Source organism: Fistularia commersonii, chromosome 15 (genome assembly GCF_037954325.1).
Source record: "Fistularia commersonii isolate RoL2024-O1a breed Wild chromosome 15, RoL_Fcom_v1.0, whole genome shotgun sequence".
NCBI lineage: Eukaryota > Metazoa > Chordata > Actinopteri > Syngnathiformes > Fistulariidae > Fistularia > Fistularia commersonii.
In genome coordinates this window covers 5,620,519-5,647,678 of record NC_141298.1, presented here as the reverse complement: position 1 = coordinate 5,647,678, position 27,160 = coordinate 5,620,519, and the positions used below count along the sequence as shown (strand labels likewise).

The 27,160-nt window shown below is 38.1% G+C and overlaps 1 protein-coding gene across 3 annotated transcripts in view; it reads left to right on the top strand.

Annotated features, from left to right (window-relative positions):
- The first annotated feature begins 1,843 nt into the window (after positions 1–1,843).
- Positions 1,844–27,160, top strand: part of rragd (ras-related GTP binding D) — a 39,629-nt gene continuing 14,312 nt past the window's right edge. Inside the window, exons 1-6 of one of the 3 annotated variants that reach the window (XM_086160889.1) lie at positions 1,845–2,262; positions 3,366–3,661; positions 5,359–5,558; positions 5,681–5,795; positions 12,209–12,351; positions 21,002–21,150. In XM_086160889.1, coding sequence (XP_086017015.1) covers positions 2,160–2,262; positions 3,366–3,661; positions 5,359–5,558; positions 5,681–5,795; positions 12,209–12,351; positions 21,002–21,150 — 1,006 coding nt within the window. In that variant the 5' untranslated portion in view covers positions 1,845–2,159. Of the gene's footprint in view, positions 2,263–3,365; positions 3,662–5,358; positions 5,559–5,680; positions 5,796–12,208; positions 12,352–21,001; positions 21,151–27,160 lie in introns of all 3 variants that reach the window. The other 2 variants (XM_086160890.1, XM_086160891.1) reach the window with 2 other exon arrangements.

The following is a 27,160-nucleotide window of genomic DNA, read 5'->3' as shown; positions in this document are numbered from 1 at the left end:
AACCCTCCGTCCCTTGATACCATGTAAAAAGGTTCATCTGTGACGTGATATTACAATGAGAGGTCATCAGTGGACCGAGTTCATCGGTGTAATGTAATGGCATGCTTAAATCTATTACGCACGCACACAAACACACAACCACGCAGACGCACGTGTACATACGCGTCTTTGGTGAATCTTTCTGAAAGCATTATACTAGGATTAGGCTCAGGAAACCCTAATGAAATCTCTGCTCTACTGGTAAAGTTACTCGTCATTTTAATCTGAGCTTTTGTGTTACTGGATTCTGAAGGCAGAAACTTGATGAAACGGTAGCTGTATTACTGTAAATTATCTGAAATCTGAGAAAATAAAAGCAAAAAATATTTTCAATGTGTTGAAATAACTGAATGTAATTTGCAGTAGAAAAGTGAAAAGTTAAAAACAGAAACTAATGGCAGCAACATACTGAGATAAATAAATAAAACCAAAGACTTTGGTTATATCCATGCAGGTGGAGATAGCTGAGACTACGCCATCTTTTTTTTTCCATCATTTATGGTATAAACCCTAAGATGTAAGTGATATTTTTTCTTTCTGTCTCTTCCTCGACCCCTTTTTGATTATTACCCACACATATGCCATAAACTGTGGTTTCTCATTTCAAAAAATAAGGCCATTAGTGTCGCCGGGTCCCATCCACCTCCATGGATTTATTTGACATGAGTTTGATGCTCTTTAAGGTCCCTCAACACATCTGGCCTACTTCGGATGATTTGATTTGTCACATTTGATGGTTTAATTTTTTTCATTTTGACACTGTTGAAAGCTGTTATGATCAATAGGAAATACTGCAACAACCATTTACTCACTCGGGGCAATTTTCCCAATTTTTTCCAATTAACCTGCTGCATGTTTTTTGATTGTGGGAGGAAACCCATGCAAACACGGAGACTATGGAAACTCCGCACAGAAGTCCCCTTGTTAGGATCAAACCAGGGTCCTATGTGATATAAGGCCAAAATGCTAACCACTGCTCCACCATATACACCATATAGTGTATGTGTGCGTATACATATATTGTAGCATTGTGGTGTTTACCGTCAACACCTGGTTGACGGTAAAATGTCCATTTAATAAGAAATAGCTGTTGTTGGCCACAAATTACTGTTTTACTGTTCCTGCTAAATTCCAGGTAAAAAAAAAAAAAAACAGAATTCCCTGTACCACCCACAAAATTCCCAGCAACCCCAAAATCACACAGAAACTAGCATCAACAAAAACCCCAATATTCGTGACTTGCTACTATATATATATATATATATATATATGTATATATGTATGTATATATATATATATATATATATATGTATGTTTGTGTTCATATGTATATATATCTATCTCATTCTGTATGTACAATATTGTTACATCTTGTAAGTGTGTTTGTTTGTATCTATCTATCTATCTATCTATCTATCTATCTATCTATCTATCTATCTATCTATCTATCTATCTATCTATCTATCTATCTATCTATCTATCTATCTATCTATCTATCTATCTATCTATGTATGCTGGCCAATCTCAAATGAAGCTTTATTATCGCCATCTGCTGGTCATTTTGTTTCACCAGTCAAAACAGGTAATTTAAAAACGCGTTTGTCTTGGTAGTTGACTTATGTTTTCACAGGATGATGACTCATATTTTAATTTTGACATGTCTAATATTCCTAATATTAACGGGAATGTAATGATGTGAATGACACACCGCCTTCTCTTTTTTTTCCTGAATTCTAATCGATAAACCCAGTGGCTGCCATCTGACAACTCTGAATTCACTGAATTGAGATAATAAACATCCACCACATATTATTAATCACACTTATATTATTCCTCGTTAATGAACTAAAATAATAAACTCTGTTTATCACTAAATTTTAAATAAATAGTAACAAAAAAACAAAACAAAAATAGTCAATGTGTGTGTTCATGCTCCATAATTCGCCTGATTATAGTTAATTATTGATGACGTCACCGGATACTACTTCTATATAAGAACCAGGACCGCGCACTGCCCGGGGGGCGGGGTGACATTTCAGCAGCATGGCTCTCTCAGATCAGCTGACAGGGAGGTCGAGGTGGACGCGCAGCAAAACTACGAAAAGAAACTAAAGAGCAGGATGAGCTGTGACGATGAGGAAGACCCCTCCATGGTTTACTTCGACGACGACGACGACGAAGACGACCTGGAGGCGTTTTCCGGAGCGGAGTTAGACGAAGGAGGTAGGCGGTGTTTCTCCCGCCGGAAGGTCAGATGTTCGGGACTTCTCTACTGCTTTCAGTTCCCCCTTGCTGTTACACTCGACTGCAGCACAAAAAAAACAACAAAAAAACAAAAACAAAGCACATAAATAAAGTAGATTTCGGGAACTCTTGGTTTGTTTTGTTAATTTCTTTTTTTTTTTTTACATTTTCTGTCATTTAAAAAACAAATACTCGACCCCCAGTAAAGACATCGGTGTGGCGTGCTATGACGTCACCCGAAAGTAACTTTGGCGCGGCCTTCCTTGTATCAGTAATAAATACTCTGACACACAAGCTCTGTCACACACACGGTTCATTTTCCAAGACTATATTTTTAAATTTGTAAATAAATATGTGTGTGTGTGCAGAGTGTGATGCTTACCCTGGAGGCAAACGGATCACACACACTTGGGTGTGGCCAAGTCCTCAAAGGAGGCAAACGAATAAATTACCTAAGTGAAATAACATGAATTGCATCCACAAAGCGTTGTTTTGTTTTGTTTTTTACCAAACTATTTGCCCAGAGTTTGCAGAATCATCAAGGAGTAAAATTTGTTTTTATACTAAGGCTTGTTTTAAGGATGAAGAAAAATAGCAAGGCTTATTTTGATGATGTATGTTGATGTTGAATTATAAGTATTCATACTTATAATTCATTTATATCAAATTCAACCCCAAGTCAACAGGATCTTTATAAACTCAGTGGTGGGGGTTAAAACAGTTGTGTATCGGCCCATTACCATTTCATGTCCATTACAGAACTGCATCAGAGGCCCCATTTCATGGAACTACCTCAAACTATTCATTAGATATTCCCACCAATGCTACTTACGAGCTTTTTTGTTTCCCATATGCAAAGTTTGCCGTAACTCTCGTCAAAGACCTTTAGCAAACCTCAAGTTTTTTAGTAAAATACTGCATTCCCATGTTGCTATCCCTTTCACCTCCCCTTTCCAGCATTTACTTTTCCATCCAATTTGTACACTACTTACATAATGGAAACAGCTCCTGACCTGTAAAATACATTACAATTGTTATGGGCAACTCCCTAGATGTGCCTCTTTCCCTTTGATGCTGTGTAGTATTGGGCCTTGGTAAGTCTCTCAATGGAGAGGTCAAACCTCGCATCCTGTTGATGGGCCTCCGCAGGAGTGGGAAGTCATCCATCCAGAAGGTGGTTTTCCATAAAATGTCCCCAAACGAGACGCTATTCCTGGAGAGCACCAACAGGATCTGCAGGGAAGACGTTTCCAGCAGCTCGTTCGTCAGCTTTCAGATCTGGGACTTCCCGGGCCAGATAGACTTCTTCGACCCCACCTTTGACTACGAGATGATCTTCAGAGGCACCGGAGCCCTGATTTTTGTCATTGATTCACAGGTAAGGCTATTGTTTAAAAGTCAGTTATCTTTTGTTAATGTGTAGCAAATGGAATTAGAGATGAATTGCGCCACTGAATAGATGCCTTTTGTACAAGGGATGACATCAAAAATGTCTACTTAATGACTGAGGAACTTTGGGCTGGGTTGCTGTTAACAAAACACTGCCATCTTTGCAGTGTCGTGCTCGGGTCATGCCCTGCATCCTACGCTCTTAACCCCCGTTGCGGAAAATTCCCTACTGTGAGCTAGATGTCTGAAAGGTCAACGGAGTTGGAAGATTTCCTTTCATTGACTGGTTATGTCTGAATAACATTCCACATTCTCCGCAAAAATTCAGATCTTTATCTTTTTTTCCTTTTGGCTTTTTCCTTTAGGGGTCGCCACAGTGAATCAACCTTCTCCATCTAACCCTATTCTCTGTATCCTCCTCTCTCACACCAACTACCTTCATATCTTCTCTCACCACGTGCATAAATCTTCTCTTTGGTCTTCCTTGAGACCTCTTGCCTGGCAGCTCCAATTCCAGCATCCATCTACCAATATATTCAATATCCCTCCTCTGTACGTGACTGAACCATCTCATCCTGGCTCCTCTGACCTTCTCTCCAAAACACCTAACGTGTGCTGTCCCTCTGATGGACTCATTCCTGATCCTATCCATCCTTGTTACCCCCAAAGAGAACCTCAACGTCTTCATCCCCGCGACCTCCACCTCTGTCTCATGTCTTTTTGCAAAAAAAACTGATAGAAGGCAAAAAACTATATAAAAAAAATCATTTCTTTTTTTGCTGCAATATAGTTACAATTTCAAAGCAATATGAATAAACTATATGAAGTTCTGGGATTAGATATGATTAATCATTTTCATGTCAAAATGAAACTGGAATCACAACTGAATAATAATGCTTTTTTTCATTAGGCCTTTGAATCTGAGTCACTCCAATGTACTTTAAATATCGTGCAGTTGTTCAGAACAGTGACAATAATTTGATTTTTCAAAGGCCAGTCTAATTATTGTAAGAAAATAAGAGTTGGTGCACGGTACCACGAGAAATCCGCTCCCCTTAGAGATCAAGAAAGCAAATGAGACATTTCAAAATCAGATGAGCAGAGAATATGAAATTTAGTTTACTGTTGTCTCCGGGATTCAGTACCTAACAACTCACTCCATGTTTCTAAGCAACCAAAGGATGATTCTATCCAAGATTGCTGATATATTATAAGTATCATTATTCTCCTTGATTTTGCATGCAATTCAAGTTTCATATTCCAGGGATTTGGCGGAAATTAGTTTTTTTTTTTCATTAGGGGAACCTGTCGTCCCATTTCCTTCCAGTTTCAATAATAATTCCCTAGACTGAGCCTTGAGCTGGTCCACAAGTGGTTGGATCAACCAAGAAATCTGTTTATTATTGCTCATTTAGTTATTTCATTTAGACCAAAGATTTTAGTAGAGCTGATAGATTAAAATAAAATAATGGAATTTAAGCTTTCTATTTTTGTGCATCTTCATGGGGCTGAATTGGTAGACAGGTGAAGATATGAAGAGCAAGGATGAGCCTTACTTTGTAACAATTGAAACCTGTGTATCTCAGCTTACAAAAAAAATAACCGAGCTTGACTGAGAAAAAGGCTATCGTGTGCACGGATGTAGAATTCATGCTCTCGCTCAACAAGCTTCTCTTTCCATGTCAGGATGACTACATGGAAGCTCTTAGCAGGCTTCATCTCACAGTGACCCGTGCCTACAAAATGAATCCAGACATCAATTTCGAGGTCTTTATCCATAAAGTGGACGGCTTGTCCGATGACCACAAGATTGAGAAGCAGAGGGACATTCACAAGCGTTCCAACGATGATATCGTAGATGCAGGCTTGGAGCGGATACACTTGAGGTGGGATGGCAAAGATACAGTTTTAAAGTTCATTTCAAAAGAATTGTATAAACAGTCAATCTTTTGTGGATTAAATCAATCACTGCATATTGCGGCTTACTTCTTTTCTGGTTCCTTCCTAGCTTCTATTTAACCAGTATATATGACCACTCCATATTTGAGGCTTTCAGTAAAGTGGTACAGAAGCTCATCCCACAGCTACCCACACTGGAAAACCTGCTCAACATCTTCATATCTGTGAGTAAAAATGCTAGTTAAGCACCCAAAAACACACCAACACGTCAGATCCAAATACTTTTCGCCCCTAATCAGAAGTAAAAGGACCTCACAATCATGTTCTATGGTAAACCCTACGACAATTGACCAAGCATACATGTCGCTGTAAACAAGATTCAGCCACTAGGGAGCAGTCATGCACACTATATAAGTTTCGGCACCGCAGAACAGATACAGCTATTTTAAAAAAAGAAAAAAAAAAAGGGTTCAAAAAGTGTCCAACCTCTGATACTACAGTTTGGTTTCATTTTAAATCATCCTATAGAATTAATTGATTTTATTGCCTTATTGTGGGTTTGGATTTTCAAACTGGTCCTATTCCAATTTACTTGTTGAGATGCATAATGGCCAATAAGGCAAATTCTGAAACTCATACTGGAAAGGTAGGGGTTGGCTAAACTGATATACCCAAAATAAATTTGACACTTTTAGAGCTTCATCCACTGGTGATGGATAATATATTGAAAAATATTTAAAGTCACTTTGATTCGAACTATTCTCTGTTTGGGAATTGATGGCTAGATGGATAGATAAAGGGAAAATGTCAGCTTTTATTCCCACACCCAAATCCATTCACATTACCTAGTATAAAACACTAATAGTGATGATAGTCACTATTATCAATACAATCATCTTCTTTTAGCTGCTCCCTTTAGGGGTCGCTGCAGCCAATCATCTTCCTCGATTTTGATTTGCATATTTAATTTTGGCACAAGTTGTAAGTTGAATGCCCTTCCTGATATCACTCTTTGCATTTATCTGGGCAAAAGGAGAACACTGGCTTGTGCCCCCTTGAGACCGCATTAGTCTATATTAATTCAATTCATGTCGAATTGAAGCCTGTAACACACCAGAGTAGATTTTCAGTTCAATCAAGGTATGCTATGTTAAGGAAACACAGCAATTAGACAATTATTCACAATATTAATTAATAGTACGGTAATTGGGACGGCAATAAAATTATAACGGTACACAAAACATGAGGGCTTGGCTCAGATCACACTGAGAGAAGCATGGCTGTAAAGAGAAGCTCTCGACTCCACTGAGCTTGAGTAGGATGGTCTTTGTTAACAGTGGTTTTGAATTCAAATGCCTCTGATTTGCAACTGAAATATTTCGGCTAATGCTAAACAGTCTTTGTTAAGGGTGCATTTTAAACCATTCATGTGTTTTTTTTTTAGGGAGATTTTTGTTTTAAGAAGAAGTGCCTCAGGTTGTTCATCGGGTTTACCTTGTCTGTAAAATGTTGAGGTCACAGTGTTCTCTGCTCTGCCAGAAGTGGCCAAAATATGTAATGCCTCTTCTGGAAAAAAGACATCCCAGGAGAGGACACATTATTTTTGAATAATTTTTACAATGTATACAGTTAATTAGAAACATGTGAATTTGAATAAACGAGTCTGTGGTAATTTCTTGACATTGTTATTATGTTATTCCAATATCCTCAGGTTAGTAAAAACAATTTATAAGAACTGCTTTTAGAAACATCATGATCAACATATCAACCTCCTGATGGTATTTTCTTTTTACTTTTATTTCAAAATGATATGTTTTCCATCATGATTGTTGACTGTTAGTATGATGCAGACTGATATGAATGAAATGCGCCATGGCATGATATAATATGATACACACCCTACAAACTCTTCCACGACGTAACTCCTCTGTTCCAAGTTATTCTCAGCATTTCAATATTTCCAGTAAGCGTGACGTTGTTCAATATTTATTAGCTTTGACTTCAAAACAATCCTCTCTCCTTCAGCTGCCATTGTTTGAAGTACATTGGGAAATGAAACAAAGCTAAAGATAAAAGCCTCCACACACACACACACACCACCATCGACAAGTAGTGGAGTGAAAAGCATTTCACTTTTCAATCTTAGGGTTTTTTTTTTTTTTTTTTTTTGCACCACTTAATAGACATTAAGGGACTAAAGCAGAGTAATTTTGGGCTTGGTTCTCTACAAAAAAAAAAAAAAAAAGTTTTGTCTGCAACAGTTGGGTCATAGTTTGTAAGAACTATATTATTTGTACATGTTGTGTTTTACATAAAATCCATCCATGTACTACTGCTTATCCTGCACTCAGGCTCGCGGGGGATGCTGGAGCCTATCCCAGCTGTCATCCAGCAAGAGGCAGAGTAAACCTTGGACAGGTTGCCACTCAATTGCAGGGCCACATCCATCCTATTTTAAATTGTACTTGTTCAAAAACATTATTGACTAGGCCCATCAAATAGTTTAATATACATATGTTGGCACTTGTACTACCACTAGTTTTACAAATTGAAAGGTAGGAAATATTAGCAAATGTCTAGTACTGTGAAATGAAGGCATTTTATTTGTTTGCAACAATTATTTAAGACAATGTAGCGCCTATAATTTAATGCAATTTAATGCACTATAAGCAACTACATGTACTTGTGTGGGATATAAAGAATTCTTTAATTATAGCAAGTTTCCTTGTGCACATTCAGTTGGAAAAAATATTTTCTTTTGCTCACCATCGATGTATTGATTGTGATTGTTCTTTGAGAACTGAGGCTGATAAATTAGACTGAAATTGCTATTTGCATCATTTAAAAAAATACTGTTAATTACAGTTGTGGAAAGTATGTGCTGTTACTGGAAAGATTACTCCAATTACTTAAAAAAAAAAAGAGTAAAAGACAAAAAAAAAAAAAAAAACAAAGTCAACGGGTTTAATATAATTCCAGCTTGTTTCACTGGCCTTTTCTGAATAGTTTCTCTGTCTGTAATTCTCCAACAGCTAAAGTGGTGTCAGAGGCCGAGCACAGTAGTTCATGCAACTTCAAAACAAACAGGCAAATAAATAAAAAAATAGATAGCTAGATAAATAAGTCATTCTTTTACAGGGGTAAACTCGGGGCCTCATGTGTCTATGCCTGGACACATTTGATCAGACCTCAGCTTGTGTTCAATGTTTCCTCAAACTCCACCCATTAACATTTCCTGTAGTCCTGAAGGTGAGCACCTCCTCAACAGGGACTAATTAGGGCCAAAGTAACTAATTGGTGGAGTGCAACACAAGTCTAGATCCAGATTCTCACCTATTGGGACTGCTAGCCTACACATTTTAAATTACAAGCTTCAATAGAGGCACTGAGGAAAAGAGGAAACTGGAGGAAGAACAGCTTAAAATGTTGTGGTTCTCTTTTGGAGTGACAGAGATGGATAGGATCAGGAATGAGTCCATCGAAGGGACAGCAGATGTTCGATGATTTGAAATTAAGTCTGACTGAGATGGTTTTAGCCATGTGCAGAGGAGTGACAGATATTATATTGGTAGAAGGATGCTTAGGTTGGAATTGTCAGGCAGGAGGCCTATACAGGAGGACTGAAGAGGAGATTTAAGGATGTTGTGAAAGCGGATATGAAGTTGGTGTGTGTCAGAGAAGAGGATGTAGAGCAGAAGGTGCCAGATGATTTGCTGCGGCGACCCCTGAGGTGAGCGGCTGAGAGGAAACGAACAATGGCAATGGTTTTGTGCCCCTGGAAACTCACAGGTCCCTGGAATGTGTTATAAATGATTACACGCGATGCCACTCAACCAATCACATTTATGAATTATGAAAGGTAGTGCAAATTCTTGTTGAAATCTTCTTGTCATGGCAACTGGTCTTGAATTTCATTTGAAGACATTTCACCCCTCATCTGAGAGGCTTCTTCAGCTCTAATGACCTGTGGAGAGTTTCCAAATATACCGGTAACCGCCAGGATTTTGGGCGGGTCTAGGTTATGGTGCCTTGTTATGTAAATGTAAGAGTTGAACTAGGTCTAAAGGGACTTTTATGCTAATGTGGGGTCTTAGCTGGGACAAAAGAGCAACTTGTGGGATTACCTGGACTGGACTGTGAATAAAGCTAAACAAAGGCGTGAAACCTGTTGTATCACATTAACTGAGGTTTATGTGGGAGTTCCCGGGGGCTCGTTCTGGTGGTGAATCTTTCCTAGTTGTTTGTAAGGTGCAGGTGGGTCTGGTCTGTGTGTGCAAGTCTGTCTTGGAATTGTTCCCAGTGAGGCGTTATATGTTGTCTGAGGCTCCTCCTCTATTCAGAAATGTTTTTTTTTGTTTTGACAACAATCACTTCTTTGACTCCTTTCTGAAGAATGGCCTTTATCCTTCAGGTTTATGTGGACCGTGGAGTCCTGCCCTGAAGTGGTGGCTCTCCTGTGTTGGGCCATCCATTCGTGCTGAGGTTGTTTGGTGTCTCCAATGGAGACGTCGTCACAATCCTCAGTGCAAGTGACCACATACATCACATTCTCTATCTTGTGTCTTGTGGGTGTTTTGTCCTTTGGGTGCACTGCTTTTTGTTTCAGGGTGTTGTGGGGTTTAAAATGTACCAGTAAATGGTGTTTGCTGAACACCCTTCCTAGTTTCTCTGAAACACCAAAAATAATTGGTGTTGTTCTGTGTTCCTGCGTCTTGTGGTCTCTGATTTGGCGAAGGCCCAAGTATAGTAGCCACAGCACCTCAAGGCTTTTCTAATGTGTTGTATCTCGGTCTTGCTGTCCTCAGCTGTCAATGGGATGTGCTTTACCTGGTGGTGTAGGGTTCTGATTACCCTCAGGAAGGAGGTGGTGTGAGTCGAAAGTAAATACTGGCCGTGTGTGTTGGTTTCCTATAAATCTTGACGTCCAGGCTTCTGCCCTGTTGGATGTGAACGCAACAGTCCAAGAAGGGGAGTTGGTCAGCAGTGACATCCTCCCTTGTGAATTTGATGTGGGCATTGATCGTGCTGAGGTGAGCGTTGAACGCTTCTAACTCATTCTTCTTGATCTTGACCTATGTGTCATCTACACACCAGAACCAGTGGGTTGGCGGTTTCCCCCTGATTGAAGCGAGGGCCTTGCTGTCAACCTCCTCTATGCATAAGTTTGCCACTATGGGGGATACGTTTGACCCCATGGCGCATCCATGTTTTTTTTCCAATCAAAACCGCCTTTGAACTGGAAATAGGTGGTCTGTAGACAAACAAGTCCACAAATTCAAGTTCAGTTGCCATGACAAGAATTTACCATGACCTGGATGACTGATAATCTCCACAGACAAAAGTATGGCAACTTAATCAAATGAATGGCTTTAAAAAAAAAACAAGTTTTGCACTCTTGACCTTGCAATGCAATTTTTTCATTTACACCAGATGTGAGAATCCATAAACCTTCAATGAAAGTTCATACCTACAATGCTTGAGCAAAATGTGACTTTAGCTTGTTTTGGTAAAGAGGCTGGTTCTATTTTGAGTTTGAATATGAAAACCCACAGTACTATGGGCCAGAGTAGAAAAAAAAAAAAAAGAAACAACAACCGCTGCCTGAGCCAATCTCCAGTCGAGGGATACGTGTTTGACAAAGACCATCTCCGGCTGTGTCTTATATGTGTGAAAAAGCAGGTCTTGTCGGAATCCAAGCAACCAATAATTGATGTCCAGACTATATATGAAGAAGGGTCTTGTGTATCGTCTTGTTGGAGGCTGTGGGCTGCAGCAGCAGCCGCGATGTGAATCACATCAATAAAATAAACAAATGCAGCTTTGAGGCAGATTTCTCACTGTGATGCGTGTTGGAAAATAGCCATAGAAACATTTATGACAAGATATGAAATTCTGGCATTCATGTAGTCATAAAAAAAGTTTGAATGGGGTACAGAAAAGCAAATGAAATAAATACAGGAATTGTATGAATTATAGGGTGTTACTATTTTTAGTTTATCATTATTCATTTAGCAACCTCTTTCTGCATCAAAACACTTTGTATAGATTATTTTGCAAGTGTAGTATAGTAATTTCGTCCCAATTTTTAGGGACTTTCTTAATTTGTTGATACCTTTTTAATATCTCATCCTTATCAGTTCCTGTCTTAAGTTCAATGCTAAATGTTTGGATCTTGTTACTTTTTGTATTAGATACATTTCTGAAATTATGTTGAATTTACTCATTCAAAAAGGTCTCATAAGCCATTGAGGGCATCAGTCCTTTTTTTTTTTGAACTAGAACTAGTAATTTTTTTTCACCATTTCTTTGCAGTGTTCAACAAATGACCAATAACCTGGATAATATCACACTGAAGACAGAAAATTAATAAAGCTAAGAATTTTAATAGAAACGAGGAGTGTAGCATTATAACAGCAAGGTATCGCCGGGTTGTTCTCATACTTATTTTCTGTCAAGTGGACAAAATACATCCCAGAATATTGTCATTATAACCATAGTCTAGTCATTAGTGACTTGCTGAATTATTTTGGGTCCTGTCCAAATGTCCCATTGTGTTTAATCTAAGCCATTGGAAGCTCATCATTCATTATCAGACCTCAGACATCTAATGATCCTCTCCCTTTTTGCCACTTATCAGAACTCGTGTATCGAGAAGGCCTTCCTGTTCGATGTTGTCAGTAAGATTTACATCGCCACCGACAGCAGTCCTGTGGACATGCAGACATACGAGCTGTGTTGCGACATGATAGATGTTGTCATCGACATCTCCTGCATCTATGGGTAAGCCACATGACTAAAATACCCTGGCTCTTAGCGATGCTAATCATTTTAAGATTCAAAGCGTTCACTGTCATAAGTACAGTGTGGAAACATGTTTCCCCATACAATGAAATTCTTACTTTGCTGTCCACTGTTCATTTGGCCAGCATGCAACTGTGGAGTGTGCCACGGGGGGCGCAGTGTAGTCATGAAACTTAAAGTAAAACATTCCGTCTGATGAAATAGTGTTCTGTCCTTGTTACATATATATATATTTTTTATTCTAATTTAACTCCCACCTTATGTGTCCTCTGCACATGTTTTATTCTTGGTTGTTTTCCCATAAGTATATTCTACCGCACATGCATATGCAGTACTGCGTATAGAACCGTTTTCTAGCTGAAATCAGTTCCTATAAAGTGTCCGTTCTTAATTCTGCAGAGATACATTACATTAAATACAACAATTTATAATATATTTACAAGGCAGCTTAACTTCACTGTTTAAATTGAACCAAACCTTTCAGACTCGCATAACAAAACACTTATTACCTCTCTTCCTGTGCTCCCCTGGCACTGGTGGACGTCATGCCTACTGCTCATGGTTCAATCATGATGGGCTAATTGCAGAGACCGAATCTCCCATGGATATTAATAAAGAATGAATAATTATTATTATTATTACTATTATTATTACTTTTCAGAGGATTAGTAAATATGCCAGGTACTATAATCAACACCTACTTTTGTGTGACAATGTTTGCTTGGTGTGAAGCATATCTGACTCAGGTATCAATATGCATAAAGATCATTTATTGGACTGCAGAGAATCAGGTACTGTTGTACATATGTGAACTGTAGAAATAATTCAATATGCACACATTTACAGAAACCTTTGATAATGTACCTTTCTTCCTAAGTTGACTGGTGGCGTATATAGAATTTTGTTTTGTACGGGAGTGTCTTTAATGAATCTTCACGCCTAGGTAAAAAAAAATACTAGGTAATTGTCTCAAGGCAATAAATTGGTCTACTGGATGTAAAAATAGTCCACATAGAAAAGTGACATAAAGCAAAGACAGAACTCAGCAGGACTAGTTTTACAGTATTTGTGCTATTTCCACTATAGATCAGAAATGGGAATAAGGTTGCTTTGACATAAGATATCATAGGATAACCAGGGGGATAAATGCTCCATATCAACTAAGGCAACACATAAAATACAAATTATTGGTTAATATAACTAAATTAATTATAAAATCTCAATACTTATATATCCTGGGGCTTTTTAAAAGATCTCTTGTCTGCTGTATGTAGCTGAAGAGAGTCATGTCTGTATATATTGGATGGTTTCATGCATGTATTGTTTCATTTTTGTTGACCAACCAAATGATTTAACAGTAAATAATCTTGTAGCTGTAGTTCTGCTCTTGGTAATAGAAACATGATGTGTATTTCATTACCACAAAAGTTATTGAATTTAATCGCAGTAATACTTGATTTTACAAAATTCAGATTCTAGACAATTTTTTCTTTGCAGATGACAATGGTTTAACTCAGGTTAAATATAGTTCTTTCTTTTTTCTTTTATGGTCTCGACATTTTAAAAAAACGTTTCGTATTTAAATACCGCAGACACCAAACATGGATATATGGTTTACATTGAACCCATTTGAGGCACCATCCAACAGCAGTGAGATTAACAAAGACTTATTCCCATCACAAACAATCCTACAGTTTTGGGTCAAACACTCCATTCTTTCGAAAGACTGCATAACACAAAGCAATACCTTTATTTTCACATTCAGTTTTACATACACCACATCATCAGCCACATTCCACCACTGTATTTAACCTATCGCTTGCGAACAGAAGGCAGCTAATGAACAGCGGAGGGGACCAGTTAAGGGTTCAATGTTTTGCTTCGCAACACTTTGACTGGCTAGGAGGAGCACGGGAATCAAACCAGGAATGCTCAATTCCAAGGACGGCTGCTCTAACCCCTTGAGTCATGTGTGGTGATTACTTCATGCACATGTATGAAAAGCAGTGGCTAATTTGGGGAATCGGGGCAATGGCAACAAAGTCTCAGGCTATTTTCCGAACAATGTATTTTCTACTTCTGTACTGTATTTTTCCAGCGGCTGTTAATGTCCGGAACTGAGGAGTCATTTGGCTCTTCAGGTCACCAACCAGCTAACCTTGTAATCCAACATTCAAATTATCTATGCTAACTGCATAAGTTCTTCAGTCTGCTCATATCCTATTTAGCTTAGAGTGCACCACTGGCTACAAAAAAGTATTAGACTGTAATTTTCTTTTTATATACTTCAGTGAGTATGGTACGCAGTCCCTTTTTTTTTGTTTTTTGTTTTGTTTTATGACTGGTGTTTTACATTCTACGTTTGTGTGACAAAGCCAAATATTCACTTCTTTTATGCAGTGACGAATCTTTGGTTGTCTCATTTCATATAAATATCTGATGCATAATTAGCCTCTTTGGGGGTTATTGGTAACAAAATAAAAATATGAAACCTGTATAATATAGCACCCCTTGCCAATATATCCTAAAGTATACGTCGCTTATATCAGCCTTTTGTAACTAATACATCATTTATTTAAACCTTCTGTAAATCCTTTTTCTATAACAGTCTGCCCCTTCTTTTTCTGCCACATGGTATATTTTCCATTTCTATTTCCTTCATTCCATCTCCAGCAAATAAAAATCTCCTCTCAATTAGGTACTGGCAGAATACCCTGTTGTATAACAGACTGATCTACCTTTTGTCTGTGTACACATGATTATTGACATCAAGATTATTGTTCCCGCTTCCCCGCATTAGGGCTTGATTTGATGAGTTGGACACTTACTTTTAGCAGTCTCTTAGTCCTCTCTTCTGGGAACTAAGTGGAGCTGCATAAATCACTTGTTAGAGTGGCTGTAACCCCAGCTCCCCAGAGACTCTGCTTAAGTGTCCTTGAGCAAGATACTGAAACAGTAATTACTGCTGAAGAGTAGGCTTGCATGGTACATTGCAGCCTTTAAGAAAAGATAAACCTTATTGATCCCCATAGGGGAAATTCCTTTGCCAATTTCATAACTTTGCAATCTTTGCTAAGTTTGCAATCAATGTGAATCATTTAACCATTTTCTCAAGATAATCCCTTAATTGTCAAGTTAACCTTATACGGATGAGCCTTTTTCAGTTTTTTTGGATAAATCCCAGACTCAAAACCCCTCTGCCATACCTGTACATGTTGATTACCTTTTCAAACAAATGTACCCTCTTGGGAATTCCTTGTAATGTCTTAAAAAGCAAAAGGTCATTTAAACACTAGAAACATCATCAATAGGAAGTCATTACTTTATCTGGTGGCTGTTGAGGTGGCAAGATAGACAAAAATGTATCAGTGAAAGAAGTAATATTAGTTGTTCCAGCCTCTCCCAAACAATGAGGGTGATTCTGTAAGGCAGCTCCAGTTCTCGAGTCAGGTCACAAATATACTGTACAGTTCTGCTCTGTGCTGGTCTGTTGTTAGTAAGAATAGCCTCCTCATCTGAGGGTCCCTTTTGAGGAGCATGTTGAAGTTGCTGCCGAGCGGAAGAGGCTGAATCTTTCCAATATTGATGGAGTGTGGGGAAGGCTGGTTGGATGTCTTTGTTTTGCCGACACAGTTGTTTCCCTCAAAAAGGGTGCATACCAAAAGCAAGCCAGCAGAAAGTTGGGAAACAAAAATACCCAAAGACGCTGAGAGGCAGCAGCAATTTACCATGTGGGATGCTGGCAGGAGGTGGCAGGAAGATAGGTAAACTACTGCCCCGCAACTCTGATGTCTGGATTTAAAAAATGAACAAATGTCAAAAATGGTAATAGGCTGATGACCTTGCGGAATGCATCAGGCTATCACAGGAAAGGACATAAACTGGCAAGAAATCACCAGCATTTGAACATAAACTGTGAATCCAAGAAAAGTTATATAATCCTGCACACAAGGCTGTCAGTAAACTTATATAATGTTTTATAAACAGCCCGTTCTAAGGTATTGTCTTATAACATGTTCTTGTCAGTAATTTATCTCTGAGTTTGAACCAAGATAAAACCATCAGGTTTCAGACCTGGTCTGTGGTTACGGTTACTTTGTGACCCCGTCTCAGGGTTTTACATTTAATTTCACCAATTATATTGATTTCAATCTTGCCATCTTGAAAACTAGTTAAAAATATCCCAAGTTGCTTTTCATTTGTAAGTATCTCATTCAGTTTTGAATTTTCTGTTTTCTGATGGGTATCGGCTGCTGTATATTGTCTATTTGGTGCAAAAAACTTGATTTCGATTGGCAACAATTATAATTGCAGACATTTAATTCGGGAAGTCTTTTTCCAAGGAGAGGGTGGGCTGCTAGAGTTGGTGTATTGAAACCGCTTCAGAGAGAAAAAGTGTGTTCAGACATTTTCAAGAATGCCTACTCTGAGTGATATTTTTTAGTTTGATGAACATACTGAGAAACCTAAGGCTTTCAATCGTTCTTTTTTTGTTATTCATGAAAGAATAAAGATAGCAGCAGTGATTCAGCTAGCCTTGCAGAACATTTCATTTTCCCTTATGAGAGCTTGAGAAGACACAGGTAAACGTAAAAACATGCAGAAGTACTCTGAAATTATTTATTTACTGAGACCAGAGGAGAGAGTGGACTGTGTGTACCTTTGTCTGAACACCAAATATTTGTGTGTAACATTTTTTTTGAATCTATGGTTGAATGAAAGCAAAATTCTCAACTGTAATTATAGAACTGAAGATTTGTCTTCAGTCTCCACTGCACCGTGGCACAGAGGTTTGCACTCCCGCCTCAGAGCAAAAAGGTCCCTGCTCTCAAAGCCCTGCCACTTTTCTATTGAGTTCCTCCTTGTGTCCTGGGTTTTCCTGCTACGATCCAAAAACGCGCAGTAGATTCACAAGAGACCCTAAAATGCTAAGAATGGTTAATGAGAGTGTAATTGTTGCATGTTTCTATGCGTAACTCTTTGATCACTTGGTGACTGGTCCAGGGTGTGCCCTGCTTTTTGCTCAATGACAGCTGGGTCCCCCTAAGACCTTGTATTCAGGATAAACGGAAAAGATAATGAATGATTTATCTTCATATTAGGGTGAGCTCATGTAAGGGTTTTGCAAGCAGTGTGTATTGTTTAGGTCCGGTCAACCTAATGTCCACTAGTGACTGAAACATGAGTTTGCCTTTCCTTTAAGGCTTTAAAGACCACAGAAAAGTAATTGTGCTCTCAGATGAGATGCTTAAGGTTTGAGGAAAAAGGCCAAGAAATGCATTTTATCAGGATGGTCCTTGCAAGTAACGAAAGACAATGATGTGTGTTTTTCACCATAGGAAACACAGCTGGAGGATTAACATAACTAGGCCATGGTTGGCCTGAAGTAAGTGGAATATTTAACCCACAGCAGCTGTGTCATGGAATATGTGGTTGAGTGCACAAACAGGACTCTTGCTAATTCACATTTTGGCCTTGAAACAATGTGGATGTCTGTAGATTATATTGTATTTCTCAAAACGGCACCAAATAGTTCACTGTAATTGTCTGGTTAAGAGAGTCCAGATAATGTGTGCAGTCACCTGTTTCCAGGGATTGTTCAGCATTAACAAGTGACAGGCTCTAAGGTACCAGTTTATAAATAAGCAGACTGTCACACAGAAGGCTGCAATCATTATCATAACAAAACAGTGAGGATATGATCCTTAATTAGAGGCTTTCGTAAATGGACTCTTTTCACGTCATTTAATTAATGAGCTCATCTGCTGAGAGAAACCTGGCATACACCATACTTGGAAAGCTTAAATATCTCTTGCCTCAAAAACCAAGCCAATTTTTTTCTCTTTTTGTTAGAGAAAAATGCAATTATTTCATTTGTGTTTTTGACTCAAATGATGAATTCACAATTCAAACTCCCCAATCTGTGGGACACTCACTGTTTTTAGTCTCCATGTGGCGTCATATCTGGACCGTTGCCCGGAAGAATAATGCAATAATGCGATACCGAATAATGCATTTTCTTTCCTTTTGTTCTTTAATTAATCCCACATCTGCTGCATTTCGAAGCTTTTTGTTACAATTCTCTACATGATGTTTTCCTTGACATCGGTGCTTCAGGTACAAATACAGGCGATTCATAGTTCACCAGAGTTACACTAAATTTGGTGTTAATTGTAGTATCCTTACAAGTTCAGTTTAACCAAATTAATCTCAGTTTACTTTCCTGTTATAAGAGAGAACTCCAAAACATCTCAATCACTTGACAAACCCAAAAGGTATGTTTCTGTTCAAATACTTTTAAATCTTAAAAAATTACAGTCCTTAATGAGGACCGCAATGAGAAGTGTTGCAAAGTTAACGGCCAAATAGAAATTTGTGAAGAATGACTTTCTTCATAAGGAAATGAATCCACATGAGTTTGGCACAATAGGAAAACTTAATCTAACCTGTATAGTAGAGAATAAAATTGATGGAAGTCATATTTAATCAAATGTTTACAATTTTTATATTAGCAGCAGCTAGGCATCTACTACAGGTCTAAATCCGAAACATGTTTTAATAGGATCAAATGGCTAATCAAATTGTAAGGTTTGTTTGAGATTTTAAACATGCATACATTCCCCCTTATGTTTTTGGCAAAATTAAGAAAAAAATAAGTATTTTTTCTTGGAATCAAATCATAATCTTCTGATGTGATTTATTTTGACTTTACCTGTCTTAAACTGAGCAGTGTTTTCCCAATGCAACAGATTGTGTTTGTTGATTACTGGAATGGTATTAGTACAATTCCTTTTTTTTCCTGGTTGTACCTTTAATTGTATTTTTAGATGAATAAACAAATTTTCTGACACTCTCTCTCTTTCTCTCTATGTATATATGTATTTATATAGATGTATATGTGTGTATATATATATATAGATGTATGCGTATATATATACATGTATACATACATAAATATATGTGTGTGTAAGTATATATACATGTATATACACGTGTGTGTATATATATATATGTGTGTATGTATGTATGTGTGTATATATATATATATATATATATATATATATATATACACACACACACACACACGTGTATATATTCACACATGTATATGTAAATATTTTTTTCTAATTGACCTTTTGCCAACAGCCAACTTTAGCAGCAGAAATAAGTCTATAGACTTAACACCTATCTGGTACAATCAAGTCCATTGAAAACTTCTTCGCCACTTTTCTTGGAATGGTAGGGAGCCATAATTTTTTAAGATAAAGCAGAGGACAGAAAAAAGAGAGACGCCTGGCATCGGTCCTCAAAGGAGAAACCTTACTTCTGCCAGAAAGTATTTCCAATATAAAGAACACTTAAAAGCCTTTGTAATACCTCGATACTTTGAAAGGTTTTGTGGGAGCTCAAATTACTAAAACTAACAAAGGAGTTTTGTTGGTGACTGCTCAAAAAAGTTTGTATGAGGGACAGACGTTGAGTTGTCTTTTGACAAAAGTAGCGGTCTTTGCTCCAACATTTGAACTATTTTATACAAGTCTTAGTAGAGATTAATGGAATGGATTATCCACAAATGAGCAGGGTGACCAATAATGACCCAGAGTGTGGCTATAATCTTCAGAACTGTGCAACGCGGCATAAGCATTACTGTGTGACGCTAAAGAACAAATTAAAGCCTGGCTCAATGCATCCCTGTCAGGGATACAATTTATGAGGAATTACAGCATGATGGGTTCAATTACTAAGAAAAGGATAATCAATCCAAGGAGGAAAAAACAAAAAAAAAACAAATTCACTCTGCAAGGATTAGGCATTTGTATACAGGTTATAATGCTAAAAGAATTTCAGTTTGCTGTCAGATGTCTAATTCTTCAAATTAAATTTGGTCCATTCATTAAGGTCAATGCACAGTGTGTAAGATTTTGAACTACAAATGAAAAAGTCTCAGCACAAGCATGACTGTATTATAGAGACTACTGGAAGGGTCATCTATCATCAATCCAGTAATGTGAATACAGCTACCACAGCTATGCAGAGTCCCATCTCTTCTGGAACTCCAAAGTATTCTACGATTGTTCTACCTAATTTGATATTCTGAATTAAGAATATAAATCGAGTTTATAGGGATTGCACTTTTATGACTTGGAGATTTAAAAATGCATGTCGTTATGTGCAATAACCTCTTTCTCATTATTACCAAGATTAGTCCGGATGTTAACTGTTCTCCGCCGACCACGAGATGTTCCAGTAACCTGAAATTTTGCTTCTCAGGTGTAAAGAAGCAGGTGGGTTTTTGGACTCTGCTGTTTAAAAATACAACAGTTACATAGGAAAGGCCAGGACAATGAAGTGACAAAGCTTGCAGAAGATTGCACCTCACAGATTGAAGAAGAACATTTAATACAACTGTAGGTTTTTTCAAAATATACTTCTAATTTGGAGGAAACCAGCATGGAAATACTTCATAAACATTCAGCCCACAAAATATATACAGAATATATTGAATCTTACAATATTATGTCCCCCCAAATTGAATGGGTTTCAGATGAAGAAGGTGAAGATCTAGTGAAGGTGAAGATCTAGTTTCAGTAGAAGTCAGCGATGTATTTTTATGTCTCGCTTCTTCCAGTCTGACTGACAGTGAAGCGGTGTTGCCCTACGATAAGGAGTCCATGGCTATCATTCACCTGAACAATACCACAGTCATGTATCTGAAGGAGGTCACCAAGTTCCTGGCTATGGTCTGCTTCCTTCGCAAGGAAAGCTTCGAGAGGAAAGGTCAGGCATTTTACCTTTTGCATATGTCTATACTTGACTACTTGATACTAAAAGTTTGCCATGCCCTCCATTACAGAGGTCCAATATTAACTTAAAGCTTAACAGTGATCTAATGTCTAATAGTCCTCTATATTTTTATGAAGGCCGATAAATCCAAAACTGACCGAAATAAACAACAGAATATTGCTTTTCACTCATTCAAGACTGTATTTCTAAGTCTTATATAAAAACAAAAAAAATAGATTAGTTACATTTAGGAAGGAAAAATTGATCAGTTAGAATTAGGAAAACATAGGGGTTGGGGGGTTAAAAAGTTTGCCTTGTTTTTAAATCCTCCTAAAATGTGCTCATTAAGATGCGTCTTGTCTTATGTTGCAATCATGAACAAATCACTCTAACTAAGAGTATTGCCAGACTGATGTTTGAGTAATGTGGTTGGCCTGGTCTCCTGCACACAACTGGAGCTGAATCCTGATGATCTTTTTTCTATGCCATGCACAGAACGCTTGTCTTGCTTTCGATTCGCTCGAGTGCAATGCAACCAGGTGGTTTTGTGTTTGGTTGGGCCGCCTGTCTAAAGAGTCCTTTTAAGATGGCGATAATGTGTCGACAAAGTCAATGTCATAAGATTATAGTCAAAGGAGAAGTGGATGTCAAGCTCAAATGAATTTTCAACATAAAGTATGTTATAATAATTGAATGGCAGAGCAGTTAGATAGAGGGTTTGGAAACCGATGTACTGAATGCATATCAGGTATGTGTAGAATGTATTACACCGATTGACTGAAAGAAGAAGAGCACAAAGTCTGCAGAAAGGAGCTATAAATAAATCTTAACAGTCCAAGTTTGAAAATAAAACCCAGACATTATGTTCACATCAGAGAAAAGTATTGCATCAATATTCAGTGTACGCCCCCACCTACTCACCAAAGCCTAAGCTCTTAGCCTGCTCTATGCCTGGATGGAGCATCTATTATGTAGCGTTGACACTAAACTACAGACGCAAACATGCCAGAGAGGCTCTTACATTTGTTATGGTATTCATAAGTGTAATAGATGGTAGCTTACAAGGTGAATGCCAGTTAACTTTGGCTTTGTTTAGCAGTAATGGAAGCAACCTTAAGGTTCCAGGAAGCATTCAAATAGAAATAAAGGAGGGGGTTGTTGTTACAGACAGAGATTGCAAGTACAGTGGAGAAAAATAAGAGGGCATCAGGAATTCTGAAAGCTAGATTCTGGAGCAATTATAGCCGTTTGACTTTGACTTGCTAGCAAATGATGATTCTACAGCTCACCAACTTGAGCAAAAGAAGCAATTTTGGAATTATTGGTAAATCACCAGTAAAACTACTCCTAAAAATAAAAGAACAAATAAAAATATATGCTACAATTCCTGTGGTTGACTCAGGACATCCCATCTGGGAGATTATACAGGAATGCCTTTGGATCCCCAAGGAAAAGCTAGATTTCATTCCTGCAGGCAGTATAGATGTCCTGTTTTACTATACTCGGTCTTCTGTCACAGCATCCTGGTCCTGGAGGAGTCAGACCAAATCGATGACTGGATTCTCTTCATTTACTGGCAGGAAACCCATTAAATATGTTTGTAATTCAAATTTGGAAGGTCGTACAATCAGGACCTGCGTTTTGAACAAAAGGGCACTATCCCATCTTTGAAGCTCAGTTTTTAGAGCTAATTTATTTGCCAGAGAGGAAACACCATATCTGCAGTATTTACTGTACCTGGGCAACCAGGCTTCGTGACGAATGGCAGCTCCGGAGTTTTGTTTGTCACATCTTCCAAAAAAAATGTGACCTTTCTGCCAAACAGACACCAAAATCCAAGGGAGGGTTCAACTCTGAATCCAGAGTACATCTGTTGAATAAAGGGGGCGATTTGATTCTGATAAGCATTTGAGGATAGTAAATAGAGTTAATTTTCTTTCACAGTTTTTAAAGTGTAATTGCAATATATTTTTCTTGTGTTTTCTTGTGTTAATAAGACTCTTCTGGCCAAGCTTTCTACAGTAGTCAAGTGTGACCAAGTTATCAGAGGCCTTGAAGTAGAAGAGAGAAGTAGACAATTTTTTTTTGTACGACAACCTGATATGCTTGATATAAAGCTGCCTAAGTAGGAAATGACCCATGTATTGTGAAAAAAAAAAAAATCTTACATGATCAATATTACCTCTGCTGCTTCCTGTGAATTGTTATGCGAACCGTTTTGTCAATTTGCTGTTTTTGCCCTAAATCAACCATATCGAGCTGTCATAGTGAAAGCATTTCATTAACCCGTCAAGTGAAATTAGAGACTTCACTTGATGGGCTAACTCCTCAGCTTGTCCTATTAGTCCCCCTATTTTAAGAATATAGAACAGACATTGTACGCTTTGTTGAGTCAAAGTATAACATGGTACCTTTCAGCTTTTATCATTTGATTGCTCTTTTTTCTGAGACATATTCCACACCATTGATAATTAGTTATTAGACTGATTTGCACATTTGAAATTATCACACAGTCTAGTGCAGTGGTTCTTAACCTGGGTTCAATCGAACCCTAGGGGTTCGGTTAGTCGGTCTCATGGGTTCGGTGGCGCCTCCGCCGCAGAGGTCCACCCCTCACTCTAGTCTGCAGTTAGTGGGCACAGTCATTGAAAGCGTCCTGCTCTGAGATTTCCTACCGGTCCGCTTTGAGGTCGCTGGTTTATTAAGCATAGTGAGACCTCCCTATCAGACCATTAATGCACAATTCATTTCGTGCACCAGTAAAAAATATCATATTTTATTTTTTACTAAAAAAATGAATGACGTGAATGAGCATATGAAACTGGTGGGGTTCGATGCCTCCAACAAGGTTAAGAACCACTGGTCTAGTGCTATAATTCCAAATTCATAGTTGAGTCAGGCTACTGTCTCATATTCTTGGATTGTAGTGTTTGTCTTCCTCTTATGCCTAAACCCAGAAGCTGAGCTACACACCTTGATTTTTGCCATATGATACCATTTAGCCCTAATTTGAAAGTTTTTGTGTAATTTCAAGCTTTTAACAGCCTGAGTCTCTCCAACTATAATGCAGTGATCCAATAAAGTGTGACCACAATGTCTTGTGTAATCATTGCTCTTCTGTGACATGAATATAAGATATTGACTCTTTCACACAAAACAATGCAGCCCCAGTGCGGCACTAGCCGGTGTCTCCCCGAGCCAGCCTTGGGGGGCACAGAGCAGAGTCTCCCTGAGCCGGTCCCAAGCCCGGATAATGCAGAGGGTTGCAAATTGACCATAATTACCAGATTATACCACCATTGGTTCTGATGACCTACAGGCAACTAATGGAAACAAAAAAAATAGATAAGGGACACAACTAAATTTTAATACATGATTGCAGATGAGTGTGTGAACCACCGTGAACAAAAAGTCTGATTGATCTGCAAAAAATTGAGAAAAAAAATGCATGTAAAGACATTGGAGGAAAGCTCGACAGGTGTTTTGTGAATGTGCAGATATGTGCATCAAATCCAGTAGCACCACATTTGAACAGATAACCCCCAATGAAGATGTGTTGATATAATAATTTCACTGTAAATTAGGAGATTTTCCAACAGGCAATTGTCTACAATACATTAATGCCCTGAATGATGTGTGTTAACTCTTTGCAGTATTATTTGTTTTTACAGAGCCTGTGTTTCTGAGTTCATTTCATTTGGTTGATGAAAAACTTTGAGGTCGGATGCTTCTCGGGCAGTTAGTACTCACATGCACGTAAACATCTATTTTTCAAACACAGTCTTTCCAGTGTTTTCCAGTCACATACGCAGAACTTAGTATACAGTATATACATATTCATCTTCTTCTTTTCTCTTTTCCTATCCCTTGGCTGCTCCCTTCAGGGGTTACTGCAGTGAATAAATATTCCCATCCATTTCAGTATCCTCTTCTTTCACACCAACTAACTTCATGTCCTTTTTCACTATATCCATAAATCTTCTCTGTAGTCTGCCTCCAGGTCTCTTTACTGGCAGTTCCAACTTCAGCATCCTTCTACCAATATACTGTATTCACTATCCTTCCTCTTTTCATGGCTACACCATCTCAGTCTTGCCTTTCTGACATTATCTAATAATAATAATAATAGTAATCTCCAAAACATCCAACATTGGCAGTCCCTCTGATGGACTCATTCCTGATCCTATCTATCTTAGTTGAAAGAGAACTTCAACATCTCTGCGATCGCCAGCATTGCCTCCTGTATTTACCTCAATGGTTGGTCTCACAACTATCTTGTTCACCTTTCCTTTCATTCTGTCGGACACTCTTTTATCACACAGTGTTGCTGACACTTTTCTCCACCCATTCCATCATGCTTGAATATGTTTCTTCCCTTCCATACTTCTTGAATGCAGGATACATATACATTAAAACATTTCTTTGTCCATCCTTTATTGGATACAAACCTAAGTTATAATTTTAATTACTAGTATCAATTGTTCCTGTCAATAACTCACATTTTACATACATGTACAGTATGTTCACTCTTGTGCTGCTGTTGCCTTTAAATTTCCCAGTCCTGGGATCAATAAAGTACAATGTATTCTTATCTGTTTGTTGTTCAATTAAAGCAGAGGAATGGCATGCCAGGAATTTCATATAAAGCTTCTATTAGTGTGGTTAAAAAAACAAACACTTGAAATTCCTGAATTTCATGTACATGATTCACAATATAGATTTTTGACCCTGTTCTATATTTACTTAACCCATAATGCCCATATTTAGATCTATTATATGAAATCTTGGTGAATTCTTCTAACTTGCTCAGATACAATATGAGCAAAAACTCATCAAATGCTCTGGATTTTACAAGGCAGGAAATGAAAATTAAATAAATAATTGGATTAAGTAAAATAGAAAGCATTTTTTGTTGGCTTATACAGTTTTATAACTGTCGATGAAAATAGTCACATTGCCTAGTTGCATTGCAGGTGCAAGGTCTTAACCAAGCCCAGTTAAAATGTTTTGCAGTATGCTCCAGAGAGAGAAATTGTCTGTTTAAACTGTGCTCAAATCAAGTCCTAAATCTAAGATAATGCTGTGTTTGATATACTCCTGCAGTTAATGGGTCATCAGTTAATGAGATCTGGAAGACTTGTGTTCTGTCTGTACTTTATTTGCTACAATTTAGAGATCCAATATTGGATATAATTTGGAGTCTCCTTGAACTGTGTAAAATATAGGCTGCAAGTTGTGGTAGAATAGATACACGTCTCCTGCCTCTGCATGGGGATTTCATGATGTAGTTTACCAGGTTAGATATCTTATTGAGAAGGAAAAAAGTGATTCTTATCACACTTTTATTCAGGGGTTGGACATTATTCAAATGTCTTGTCAACTGCTCATTCTGAAAACTTTCATAGTACAACTGCACTTTTTTGACTACTTTTGAATAATACATCAAGTTTGACATCGATTTGATGTCACACCTTATCAGACCTCCAGCCTCTTGAAAGATCCAATTGAACCACCACCTGCCCTCCGTTCTCTCCTGTCTCTCCGTAAATACTTTTCCTACTGCGAGACTGCTAAAGAAACTGTCACGATTTAATTTTCATTTTAACTAATGTCCAAATTATGTTTCTCCTCTCCCCTCCCTTTTGTCTCAAATCCTTTGTCGTGTTCAACTAGCATTAACTTCATCGCTGAAGGATAACTTAATACCCACTCTTCAGCCTCCTGTCATGGAGGCCCAGCACACTGCCTGGGCCTGATGCCTCTTATGAGCCCTTGGCTTATTGCTACTTTCATAGAAACCGAGCACACTATCCTTTTTGCCATCCCTTTAGCTGAGCATTATTGGATCTACAATTTTGTGATTTTTGCATTCAACTTTTCTAACTGCTTTTACCAGGTCTTTAAGAGGGGCTCATGCTGGTTCCCTTGGGGGGGTCTGCACCCTGAGAGTTCTCTCTGGATGTACCACATCCCGTTGTCACGTCTCCTCCGATGGTTTCTCATA